Below are 13,089 nucleotides of genomic sequence, written 5' to 3' on the forward strand. Positions count from 1 at the left end.
CATTGTTTCCTAAAAGCAAACCTGGCTGTGTTCACACCTATAATCCCAGCACTTGGAAGGCTGAGGTAGAAGGACTGCCACAGGGAAAGAGCATGTTTTTTTTTTTTTTTTTTCTTTTTTATATTTATTTATTATGAATACAGTGTTCTGCCTGCATGTATGCCTGCATGCCAGAAGGGGGCACCAGATCTCACTATAGTACTCAGTGCTGCTGCAGGTATAATTTGTAGAGCACCGAGCTTCAGGAGGGCTGGAATTAACTGTCTGACCTACTTTTGCTGCTTCCCAGCGGCCTAGTCAACGGTATCACATACTTATCCTGACACAGTAGCAGACAACAAGGCAATCCATGGTCCCAGACCCTAACTTACCTTGGGCTCTGAGGTTGGGAAGGTAGCTGCTCTGTTTCCTGGCTGGGATCATCTCTGTTGGGGCCGTCGGCCATGGCCTTGCAGAGCTGACTCTTTTGGTGCTGGCGGATCATTTCTGCCAGTGTCTCTTGGATTTCAGCAACAGTCCTCTGGAAGGTCTGGAGGCTGGCGTGCCTTTCTGAGAAGAGCTCTCTGCAGGCACTAAGTAAATGCTCAGTCTCTGCACTGAGCTTCAGGCCTGGGTCTGGAGGCTGGCTTGACTGTGGCTGAGCAGTAGCCCCAGGCTCTGTATCTTTGGCACTGGTACTGTCCTCTGGCTCCCCCTGCTCTTCAGAGGCTGTGCTTTTCACCCAGATGCTGGATTCAGGGACAGGCCCACAGAGTGCCCACCAGACTTCATATAGTTGCCCGTAAATAAAAAAGGCCTCTAAGCTTTTGAAAGCTGCAGTAGCAAGAGATAGGTCACCAAGTTTGTCTCGTAGGTGGTCACAGCCTAGAAGAAAAGGATCTTGGGATAGGTTATACATTTCTCCATCTGTGAGAAACCTGGCTTCTCACCCTTGTATTATGTTACCCAAGAAGACAGACCCCAGGAAAAGGGACAGCAACTGCCCACCTCCAGTAGAACTAATCATTTCCTTTCCCTCCTTGGGACAATGCAAATACTGCCACAGATGACATTACTCACAGCATGACAGAAAAGTATTATTTCATTAAGAGCTCTGGGATCATACTAATGTGGTGGGGTAGGGGTATGAACCACACTGTGCTCTGAAAATTGAGATTAATTGTAGGACTAATCACATAGTTAAGAAATGCCTAGCTTTCCTAATCGTTCCAGCTTGGAAACCCACATTTATCTTACTTTTTTTTTTTTTTTTTTTGAGATAGTGTTTCTGTATAGCCTTGCTGTCCTGGAACTTGCACTGTAGACCAGGCTGGGTTTGAACTCAGAGATGCGCCAGCTCTGTCTCACAAGTGACAGGATTTTTAAAGGTGTGCGCCACCACTGCCCTTTGGCCTTTTTTTTTTTCCTTTCCCTTTCTTCCCTTCTTCCTTCCTTTCTTTTTGGTGGTGGTCTGACAGGGTCTCATGTAGCCCAGGCTGGCCTTAAACTTACCACATAGCCAAAGATTACCCTGAACTGCTGCTTGGTCTGACCACCCCTCCTCCATGTTGGAATGACAGAGTGCATGTACCCCATTCCAGCTCTACTTCTTTATCTCTCCAACTAAGCTTTAAGGGAGAGAGCAAGGCCAGGAAAAGACAACAGTGGCTTGGTTTTTTGTCTCCCTTAGTAACCTATGCAGCTCAAAATTTGTGGTGATCTTCCTGTCACAGCCTCATCACCTTTTAAAGACGTTGCCATTCCTAGTACAGTACCATTTGAGGTGGTTATGTTGTGCTATAATGGGAGGACCGGCAGAGATGTGGGGGAAGAGTGGGTGAGGTCACTTACCGTCTGGGAGAAAAGCTGAGTAGATTTCCTGCATGAGGGTGAAGTTCCCTGAGGTGTAGCTCCGAAGCACAGCCTGCAGCAGTGCTGGCACAGCCTCCTCCCAGGAGGCAGCCTGTTGGCTCAGCATTGCCAGGGTCAGGTCATGACAGACATGAAGCAGCAGCTGGAAAGAGGCCAGAGTCTCACTCATCTGCTAACACCCTCCTGTGGCAGATGTGACCATCCTGGTCCCTCTGCACTGGAGGCCAGTCGCACAGAACAGCTACTCTGGAAGGTCTTTCTTTACCTACCACCTATCACCCTCTGTCTGGTGGTAAAGTCTGAGTATTCTGAGGAGATGCAGTGATCACTGCACTTAATGAAAACAGTAAAGGCAAAGAAAGCTGGCATGCCTAGGAAGCTGAGGCAGGAGGATCATGAGATCAAAGGCAGATTGGGTTGTACAACATCCTGTTTTTAGACTGCAAATAAAACCAGAGAAGTTAAGTTTCTGGATCTAAAAAGTTGGAGTTAGAAAAATAAAATGGGGGTGGGGGGGATATGCTTAATTGGGTTCAGTCCTCAGCATCACATAAACTTGGTGTGGTGACACACACCTGTAATCCTAGCACTGGGGAAGTGGAGGCAGGAAGACCAGGACTTCAGGGTCATCCTCGGCTACATATGAAGTTCAGGGCTAGACTGGGCTATATGAGACCCCATTACAAAACAAAACAAAAGGAAAATCAACAGAAATAATGGTAATACAATTGATACCAATTCATCTTAGCATGTGGCAGTCAGAGGTATAATGTCAGTTGTCTTTCCTAATCACTCTCCATTTAATCTCTCTCTCTTTTTTTTTTTTTCTCTTCCTGAGACTGGATTTCTCTGTGTAGCCCTGGCTGTACTGTAACTCACTCTGTAGACTAGGCTGGCCTCTGCCTCCTGAGTGCCGGGATTAAAGGGGTGTGTCACCACCACCTGGCCCCATTTTATCTTTTGAGGCAGGGTCTCTCCCAGAACCTGAAGCTCATCAATCTGGCTCGACTGTCTTGACAGCAAGCCCCTGGGTCTACCTGCTTCTGCCTCCCTAATCCTGGCAACACGGGTGTAAAGTGCGGAGTTAGAGAGTAAACACAGGGCCTCACTTGAAGCAGTTTACCTACTCGACTGAACCATTTCATTTCTTGTGAACCACCCAGTCACTTGGCTGGCTGGGCAAACTACAAAGCTGCTTTCCACTTTGTATACCACTTGAAGAAGTCTCCTTACTCAAAAGTATACTGTCTTTTCATTTAAAAATTCAAAAAGCAGATAAGCTGAGGTATGTCTCCAAGATGAACATAGTAGTTACAGTACGTCTTGGCACAGAATGGGTAACTTGGGGGCAAGTACTCTCTCTGGTGAGCAGGCAGTGTGATGGGTGAAGCGGCAGCTCAGAAGAGTATATAGTATTTTGCCTATATGTAGGTTTATGTGTGATGTGTATGCCTGGTGCCCACGAAGGCCAGAAGAGGGTGGATCCCCTCTTGGATCCCCTGGAACTGGAATTATAATAGATGGGTGTTAGCTGTGTATGGGTGCTGATAACCCAACCTGGACCCTCTGCAGAAGCAGCTGTTGCTCTTAACCACTGAACCATCACTCCAGCCCCAAACTTGCTTGTATTTTAAAATTAAGCAAATGAGAACCCCAAAGGAATACACAGCTCAAGGTTTTCATCTGAGGAGTCTTCCCAAGGCCTGGACTGCCATGTCTTTTTTGAGATACTTATTTTCTGAGGGATGAAGAACACCTGACCTACACAGCTCCTGTTAAGGTTGGGCCATGGCGCACCTGTCTGAAGGGAGTGTTACTTGTTGCAGATGGATATTTGACATCCTGCAGCTTCTGCAAGGCGGCCCGACACTGCTCCGGGGTGTCCACACTCAAGGTACTGCGCCACACATCAGTCACTCTCTGCACCAAGGTTCCTTCAGAGCCTGTGGCCCACTGGTGGTAAACGGAGGAGGGGCTTCTGACCTCTGGAGGCTGCTTTTCCTCTAAGTGCCGGCACAGAAGCTCAAGGAGGCAGAAGACCAGTCTCTGGCCCTAGGATCCAACAACAAAGAGGTATGACACATGAAAATGCAGACGACATGGCACACCCGGTTGAGCCCACAGCACCCAAGCCTCCTAGCAAGTCTGCTGTGAGGAAGGGAAGAGGCAGCAGCTCTGCAGGTGCCTTTGTAGTTCAGGAAACTGTTTAGAAGCTAGGATCCTTAACGACACCCAGTCTCTCTCTATCTACCCTTCAGCCCTGTAGCATCAAGCTCTCTCCCACTGACAGTGCTGTGATGTTGGAACAGACAAGCTTGACAGACTCAGGAGCTGGACAGGCACAGGCCATGTTTAAGCAGGTCTGAGAGGGAATCCACCAACAACCAAAGTATCAAGAAAAGCTCCAGAAAATCCTTGTTATTGCCACTAGATACCTGGTGCACTCTGGGAGGTCTTCAGTAAACCTAGAGGACAGGCACACCCAATCAAAATGGCCCCCACCAGAGTATGGACCAAAAGGCTACAGAGCTACTTTGTTTTTTGCTTCAGGGGGAAAGATCAGGGGCTAAAGAACTATTGGGAAAGCCCTATCTTAGCTGTAGGTAAATGATTCTGCCCAGACTTAGCCATTTTATAACTAATATACCCAATGGTACTATCTTCCAGTTCTGAGAAAGCTAACCACCTATATATCTTCCTTGGGCTCTAAACACTTAGTTGGGCATTGTTTTTAAGGCTTATTTCTATGCTAGGGAAAGAGGAGCTTAAACAGTCCGTGTCAGAACTGGCAAGGTGGCTCACACCTGAAATGCCAACACCTGGGAGCCTGAGACAGTAGGATTTTGAGTTTGAGGCCACCCCAGGCTGCACAGTACATTTACGGTAAGCCTGGACTACAGAAGACCTCAGTTTCCACGCATCTGAAAAAACTGTGGCAGTGGAGTCTGAACATGGCCAAAGCATGTAATATGCAAACATGAACATGTCAGTGAAATTTGATGTTTGCACAACTTGTAGGTTTGTTATTCATTAATACTGCCATTATTATCTCAAGTGCTGGGAATGGAACCTGGGAACATGCCAGGGAAATGAGCTACTACTGAGCTACATCCAGCCTGACTCATTTTCAGCCACACAGGAACAAAGCTTTTCAGAAACCAGACATGCCTGTTACTCACCATGATCTTCCCATCAGAGGCCAACCACTCTCCCCACAGAGACACAGTGCTAATGTAGGAACCCTGGCAGTGCCTGGGTGTTGGCACACTGGCAGCTGTTCAGAAGGCTTGTACACACTTGTGAGTGGTAGAAATTACTGTCAACAGCAATGTATCTCTGACCCCACTTAGTAGTGAGCAAACTGTAGTATTTCAGTGAGACAGGATAGCCATCATGGCTTTTGGACACTTCTAAAGCACACTTACTAAGCTGCAAGTTTGTCTTCTGGGGGTTAGTTTGACCAGAGAGGGACCCAGGGTGCCTCCCACCCTCAGGCTCCAGGGACTGACCTGCAAGCTTTCATGAAGCCCCAAGGCTTCCTGTGCGCCCACCCAGTTCTTCACCAGAAGCAGCTCCTGGGCACATCTGAGAGCCAGGGAAGCAGCCAGCTCACTTTCTCCTGCTATGGAAGCCAGCTCTGCAGCTGTTCTGAGCGAGGCTGCATCTCCTTTTCTGGCCAGAACTTTGGCTGCATCATAGGCGGAAGTGGCTCCTAAGTAGCTGTGGCAAGAATGAAACCCAGTCACCAGCCGTGCGCACTTCCACACCTCTTCTGTCCATATGACTGCATGTGCATCCCAGTGACCCTGCTCTGGCTGTCTCTTTGGAGGCTGAGGTCAGGATGCCACATGCTATGACTTGTACACTGTGCTGAACCTCTTCAAGTGCTGACTGACCCAAACAGAGGAATCACCCCACATTCTGCTTATCTCATCAATGGAAACAAGTGTAATCTTCTGAGGTGGCCTGACTGCTTGTGCCAATTCAGGTAACTGTGGAACATGCAGCTGGGTTACATTTTCCCTTCTTTTTCCATCTCCAGTCACCACACCCATTTCTACACTTCCAATCTGTTGTGCTCCAGGCAGATATAAATTAGCTTCGGCCTCTCTGCTTACCACTTGGCTGCAATAGCGTAGTGGCCATCTCTCTCCAGGATGGAACCCCAGCTCAGGTACAGGTCCTTCAGAACGGGGTCATCAGGGCGCAGCCGAGCCTTGGCAACTGCAATAGCTTCTCTAAAGGCAAAAGCAGTCAATCCACAAGGGTTCCTCCATAGGAGTCTCCCGATGAAAACAGTAAGTGCCCTGTTTTCACTGAAGCAGCCATCAGCATTTTAAACCTTCATCATCACAAAATGGCAAGAATGCTTTGCTTCTGACATTATTCCAAACCACGTCAGTTATCTTGGGAAATTTGTAAGAGTACACTACAAGCTGACTAGCTACCTTTTACTTTTAATATCTGAGTATGTGTGGTGCATGTGAGTGTCTGTGCCTGTGCCCACATCACTCTTCACCTTCCCTTTTAGATTTCAGGTGGCTGTGCGTGTACAAGGCATGTGTGTGGAGGTCAGGTGACCTGCAGGAGTTGGTTCTGTAAGGCTTTTCACTGCATGGGTTCTGGGAATCAAACTTGGGTCCACAGGCTGGGCAGCAAGAGCCTTACCTGCTGAGCTATCCCATTTCTTTTAAGACAGGTTAGGCTGATTGATCAGTGAGCTCCTGGGGTCCTTTTATTCTCACTTGCTGACGCTGGGCTCATAGGCATAGTCAGCCTTGTCCAGCTTTTTACTGGTCGATGGGATCTAAACACAGGTCTCCTGTTTACAGGGCAAACACTCTTACCCACCTTGCCCACTGAGTCATTTCTTCATCCACAGCTAGCTGCTTTCAAGAAAACATCTATCATTTCTTAAAAAGCACTGGCAAGCTCAGTGATCCCAGCACATAGAAGGAAGCAGCAGCCAGATCTCTGAATGTGAGGCTAGTTAGTCTGGCCTACATAGTGAGTTCTAGAATAGCTGGAGGTCAAGTGAGACCCTGTCTCAAAAACAAATAAAACTAAAAGGTAAGTTATTTAGCTTCAGTATCTTACAGATACTTTCTGAGAAATGAACAAAGTAAAATCTGTCACTTTCGTTTCCAATGATAAAGTTTACACTTTCTGGGAAAATGAGATTTTCAGAAAAGTGTACCTGCCACTAGGGACACAGAGCATCCCAAAGCTGAAAACTTTCCCAGTGAAAGTGACCCAAGAGTGTGACACTTGTGGGATTTCTAAGAAAGCATCTGAGTATCTGGTGGATCTGTGTAACTTGGCAAACATCTTCCAAATGCAATTCAGCTTGAGCTGCAGCCACCATAAAGCTGTAGGAGGGATGAAAATGATCTAAATAGCAACACCTTTAGTCCCAGCACAGGGCAGGCAGAGGCAGGCAGATTTCTGTGAGTTCGAGGCCAGCCTGGTCTAAGAAATGAGTTCCAGGACAGCCATGGCTACACAGAGAAACCTCGTCTTGAAAGACAAAAAAAAAGAAACAAAAAAAAGAGAAAAAAGTAATACTTGGGGCTTTTACTTCTAGGCACAGTCCTTTAAACCAAAGACCTGTAGCAGCAAAGGAGGAGAAAGCTGCTCACAGACAGAGGTGGCCAGAGCTCTGCTTGTGGATCCTGCTAGGTCTCTGGCCATGCTGGAAACTCTGAGGGCAAACAAAGAACAGCCAGGGAGCCTGGAGCTGAATGATGCCCAAAGCTCGCTGTGACTTGTTCACTAAGCAAAGCCTGCAACAGAGACATCAGAAGGTAGGGGGCCCACACTAGTCCACAGTATGGACTTCTCTAAATCTGCCCTTTTGAAATAAGGGGAAGGCGCCGGGCGTTGGTGGCGCACGCCTTTAATCCCAGCACTCGGGAGGCAGAGGCAGGCGGATCTCTGTGAGTTCGAGGCCAGCCTAGTCTCCAGAGCGAGTACCAGGATAGGCTCCAAAGCTACACAGAGAAACCCTGTCTGGAAAAAACCAAAAGAAAAAAATAAAAAGAAAAAGAAAAAGAAAAAGAAAAAAAAAAGAAAGAATAAGGGGAAGGCATACAATCACAGCATTCCAGAGGCAGACAACATGGCCACAGACTTGAGGCTAGCACCATTAGACTCTGTTCCCTGTTTCTAAAAAGATCAAGGTGAGCCACAACAAAACTTAGCATTCTCTAGAAGAGGACCATAAAACCCAGATAAGATAAACAAGATCAGTGATAATGAATAGAGAAACTCCACTGTGCTCATGCAGTACAGATGAAAATACACCAGTGTGGAGCACACACCTGTAATTTAAGCACTTGGAAAATTAAGGCAAGAGTTAAGCCAGCCTGGGTTAAGGAAAATCTGCAGTATAGGATCCTTCTAGGTTCTTATTCCTCAAGATGCTAGAATTACAAGTGTGCATCACCACAACCCATATCCTGGTCCTCATTCTTCCTGGTGCTGGGTTGGAGTGTGGACCACATCTGGAAACAACCTTGAATTCTAAACTTGGAAAAGCTCTCTTAAGATGAAGGTGAAATTATAGGCTTTCATACACAAAAGAAGTTTTGGGAATTATCACCAGTAAAACTAGTATTAAAAAAAAAAAAAAGGATCAGGAACTAGAGAGATGGCTCAGTGATTAAGAGCACTGGCTGTATTTTCCATCGGATCTGGGTTCAATTCCTGGCATCCACACATCTGTAACTGCGGCTCCAGGGGGATACAATGCCCTCTTCTGGCCTCTTCAAGCACAAGGCACACACAAGATGCAGACAAATATATGAACAAAACAGTCATACACATTTAAACAAATAAATTCAAGAGGATATAGCTAAAAGGTCAGTACTAGAACCTGACAAAAACAGTCAATCTAAAATAAAACAGAAAAAGAGCTATTCCTGACAAACAGGAAAGAAACACCAAGGTGTGCAGATTCAAACCAACCACAGCAAATTAATATTAAATATTAATATTAATTAATTAATAAACATCCCTACTTAATGGCAGACGGTGACAGAGAGAGAACAAAGGGTCTGGTGCATACCATCTAGAATGGTCTTTGCCACTGTGGCTGACATACAGTGTTACACAAACCTAGACAGAGCTGGGAAGAGAGAGTCTTAATTGAGAAAATGCCTCATAAGACTGACCTGAAGGTTAAGTCTGGATAAAGATTGACATGGGAGAGCCCAGTTCACTGTACGTGGTACCAACCCTGGTCAGCTGGTCCTGGGCTATATAAGAAAACAAACTAAAGAAGCCAAGAGGCACATGGCTTCTGCTTCAGTTCCTACCTCCTGGTTCCTGCCTTGAATTCTAGCCCTGACTTCTCTCTGTAGTTGAGACTACAGTTGTAAGCTGAAATAAACCCTTTCTTCCCCAAGTTGCTTTCAGTCATGGTGTTTATTACAGCAATAGAAAACCTAAGACACAAATGTTGGATTTTTCTTTTTTAAAAAAGTGTGCATGTGCTGGGTGTTGGTGGTGCACGTATTTAATCCCAGCACTCGGGAGGCAGAGGCAGGCGGATCTCTGTGAGTTCGAGGCCAGCCTGGTCTCCAGAGCGAGTGCCAGGATAGGCTCCAAAGCTACACAGAGAGAAACTGCTCAGCGGGTAAGAGCACTCACTGCTCTCCTGTAGAAGATCCAAGTTGGGTCCCAGCACACCGGGTAGCTCAGAACCTCCTGTAATTTCAGCTCTAGGGGGATCCAGTATCCCTGGCCCCTGTAGACAAGTGTGACCATGTGCACATACCCACACACATACACATAATTATAAGTCATCAAGCCCCCAACTGTTTTCTCTGTTCCCACTGCTTTACCAGCAAGTATGATCACAGTATGTCACAGCATGTCAGATGCTGATTGAGGCCAAAACTGCACAGACCTGTAGAAATGATTTGACTTGAGAAGTTCCACAGCTTCATACACTTTGTGGATGGAAAGCAGGTAAGAGGCCGCCTTGACATACTGATCCTGGAAACACAGCTGCTTGGCAAAGGCTTCCACGGCCCACAGCCACACACTATAGCCAGCTTAAAGAAAAAAAAAAAAAAAAAAAAAAAAGGAAGAAGGAGGAGGGTGCATAAAAGGAGGTTTACTTGAGTCAAACATGCCATTTTCATCACTCCAGCAGGCAGAACCATCAGGTACTACTTTAAATGCTCAAATGCTACAGTAGCTTTTCTGCTTCACTTCCCTCCCCACACCCATATTCTGAAACAGGAATTGTTTGACTCTATCACACAATAGATATGGTTCAGGGAACACTTCTGGGTGGGAACAGAAAGTGACATCGAGACAGTGTGGCCATGCATGCCTTCTGCTCAGGGTGCTGTTCAAAGAGACCTTCTGGCTGGCTTGATGAGACCCACCACACATTCTGATTTCTGTGGCCCACTTCCATGTTCACCACTGCATCAACGGCTCCACCTCACAGCCATAGAGATGTGTCTGTCATGGTGTCCCTCTTCTAAGGTATTCATTCATAAGACAGACTTTTTTTTTATCCATCCTTCTCACTGGGCAAGGCTGGCAGGAGCCCTGGTGCCAGCAAACTTCCTTTGTATACTTCATCTTTGAAGCCTTGGTGATATACGGTTGCTTTTTTGCCATCACTTTCTCAGCAGTTATTTGTTCTTTTGAGACAGGGTCTCACTACGTAGCCCTGGCTGGCCAGGAACTCCCAGAGATGCCTCTGCCTCCCTGGAGCTGGGATTAGTGTGTAACACCATGTCTACATCAGCAATGGAGATGGCCATGTTTGTGGGAAGGAATGGTTGTCTTTTATGGGCATCTGGGGTGGGGGGGGGATATATTTCTTTCCTCTTGCTTCCTTGAGCTGGGTCATAACTCTTCATTTCCTAATCACAGTGTATTTTATCAGCCTTCACCATTTCACCAAACTTAGATTTGTCCTTGCCTGACTTTGTCTTTCACTCTCTTAGCACTTCTCAGAAAACTCTGCAAAACTGACTAGGATGTCTAGATTTTTCTTACATTCTTTTCTACATAAAGAAAGCATAAATAGACACCTTGCCATTTGATTTCTTAGGGTCATCTTTAGCCATCCTGATTGTATTGTCCACAGTACAGCACAATAGCATGGATCAGTGCTCCCAGACTCATGTCAGCTGCCTCCATTGAGAGCCGCCTTGACTCTTCTCCTATATTCTGGAGCTCACCATGTCAAGAGTGTACAAGGCTGCCTCAGCCTTTGGCATTTGTAAGGATTTCTACTCTGTGTACATGACTTGATAGGTCTATTACTGATGGATATGTAGGTCCTTACAGTCTTTGGTTAAGTCCAAAAGTGTGGGTGTACTTTCATTTCTGTCACTAGAACTGCTGGGCCACAGGTTTTAAGCATTTTCAAATTTGACACATAAGGTCCAATTGTCCTTCAAGGTGTGGTTTGTCCATCAGTGGCTTATGTGCTAGAAACATCGCCAGAGCTGGGGACTGGTGGACAGTAATTAAAACACAGGGCAGCGTTCCTAGACTGACTACCGCTGATCTAGTTGTTAGAAAAAGAACAAGGTCTGGCTCAATCTGCCTCGCCCACAAAGCCAGCCTATCCTGTCCCTGGCCTCAGGTGCTTGTCTTATCAAGTGGTCTCTCTCATCCACTTCTGACTTCTGTGGTGCCCCTGCCACCACCAAGCAATGCTGGCTCTGGCTCCCAAGCCTCAACTGTGAGCAAAATGAATCCCCTACTTTACAGAACACAGGTATTCTACAGCTATTGTGTTTTGACAAAACACAGTGGGCGATGTGTCCCCAGCAGTGGCTGCAGAGCCAGCTTCTGTAAAACCATCTATTTTTAAGTGATTTTTGGCTTAAGGCAAATATTGCCAAGTCACCTTTTCTCTTTTTGGCTGGGAATTGGTGATTCCTCTGCCCCAGCCTCCCAGGTGCTGGCTGTGCTGAGGCACCTTCAATGGCACATTCTTGAATGCAAGACACTTTTTCAAGAAGCACATACCTACTGGTGCCACAGCCACGAGACTGTCTGTAAGCTCTCCTCTCTCTGCGGCTGCCTCGAGAACGCCTTTCAAATCGCCTTTCCAGAGCATGAGCTGGTGAAAAAGCTCAGGGTGGCCGCTTTCCAAGTGACCTTTCCCTGTTTAGAAGAGACAGTGTTTAAAAGCTGTTTTGATCTTTATAAAACAAAAGTCACAGTGGAAGAGAAGTATATAGTCACTTACTCATCAGTAAGTCACCTACTAAAATTTTTTTTGAACCTGGGTTCTCTGGAAGAGCAGTCAGTACTCTTAACTACTGAGGATCTCTCTAGCCCTTATTTTAAATCTTTCCTTTCACTTTGCTTCAGAGACAGGGTTTCTGCTTCTGCACTATGACACCGGCTTCCAGCTTATTCTCTTCTCTGTTTCACATGTTGTAGTGGTGTTTGGATTACAGTATAAGCTGTGTGTGTTATGAGGACTGAACTCGGGTCAGGATTGTACTATTACCTGCTGAGAGCTATCAGTCTACTCCCTGGCTCTTTTTTTTTTGTTTGTTTGTTTTCAAAAGACAAACTCTCCTCATAGCTCAGGCTGCCCTAGAACTCACTGGATGGACATACAGGATGGCCTCAATCTCGTGATGCTCCTGCTTTAGCCTGGGTAAATAGCCTAGATTTAGCGCTGGGATTACAGATGTGAACTACGGACCAAACCTAACATATATGAATGGGGCTGGAGGCCAGCTGATCACTGTCACCCAGCTGGAGCCTGCCAGGTCACTGTCACCAGTGACCTTCAAGTGCATTGTACCAGTTAGTGGCTACTGTTTGGAATCTGATAACCACATAAAGGAATAGCCAAGATGGCAACACACTTGTCAGCAGATCAAGTTGCACAGCATGCCAAGGCATAGGCTGGCAGCTGCACAGAGGCACAGGTCAAAGTAAGGGCGAGTGAGGAGAGATGGGGCTACGTAGACTGTGTAGGCCTCACCTTCTGCTTCCATCATCCTGTACAGAGTAGCCCTGTCTGTGAAAAGGCCCAAGTGGAACCGTTCCTCAAGGTCAGCAGACACATCTTCATTTAGCTCTGCTAATTTAAAATGGAAAAAGTCAACAGAGGAAAGCTACTGCTTTCTGTCCAGTAATTTCTGGACACATGCCCCAACACCTACTTCAGAGACAAAACAAACAAACAAACCAACCAAACATTCCAGGTCCTCATTTACTCTACCCCCAGAAACAGTTTGG

At 46.5% G+C, this 13,089-nt stretch overlaps 1 protein-coding gene across 7 annotated transcripts in view; it reads right to left on the reverse strand.

Moving 5' to 3' along the window:
- Gemin5 (gem nuclear organelle associated protein 5) overlaps positions 1–13,089 on the reverse strand; it is a 47,731-nt gene that overhangs the window by 3,992 nt on the left and 30,650 nt on the right. For 4 of the 7 annotated variants that reach the window (XM_027427428.2, XM_027427425.2, XM_027427424.2 and 1 more), the window contains exons 19-26: positions 12,833–12,931; positions 11,857–11,994; positions 9,761–9,908; positions 5,970–6,089; positions 5,361–5,571; positions 3,649–3,903; positions 1,831–1,993; positions 372–864 (exon numbers count right to left, since the gene is read on the reverse strand). In XM_027427428.2, the coding sequence (XP_027283229.1) occupies positions 372–864; positions 1,831–1,993; positions 3,649–3,903; positions 5,361–5,571; positions 5,970–6,089; positions 9,761–9,908; positions 11,857–11,994; positions 12,833–12,931 (1,627 nt within the window). The remainder of the gene's footprint in view (positions 1–371; positions 865–1,830; positions 1,994–3,648; positions 3,904–5,360; positions 5,572–5,969; positions 6,090–9,760; positions 9,909–11,856; positions 11,995–12,832; positions 12,932–13,089) is intronic. The other 3 variants (XM_027427426.2, XM_035447315.1, XM_027427423.2) reach the window with 1 other exon arrangement.

Source organism: Cricetulus griseus, chromosome 7 (assembly GCF_003668045.3).
Source record: "Cricetulus griseus strain 17A/GY chromosome 7, alternate assembly CriGri-PICRH-1.0, whole genome shotgun sequence".
Lineage (NCBI taxonomy): Eukaryota > Metazoa > Chordata > Mammalia > Rodentia > Cricetidae > Cricetulus > Cricetulus griseus.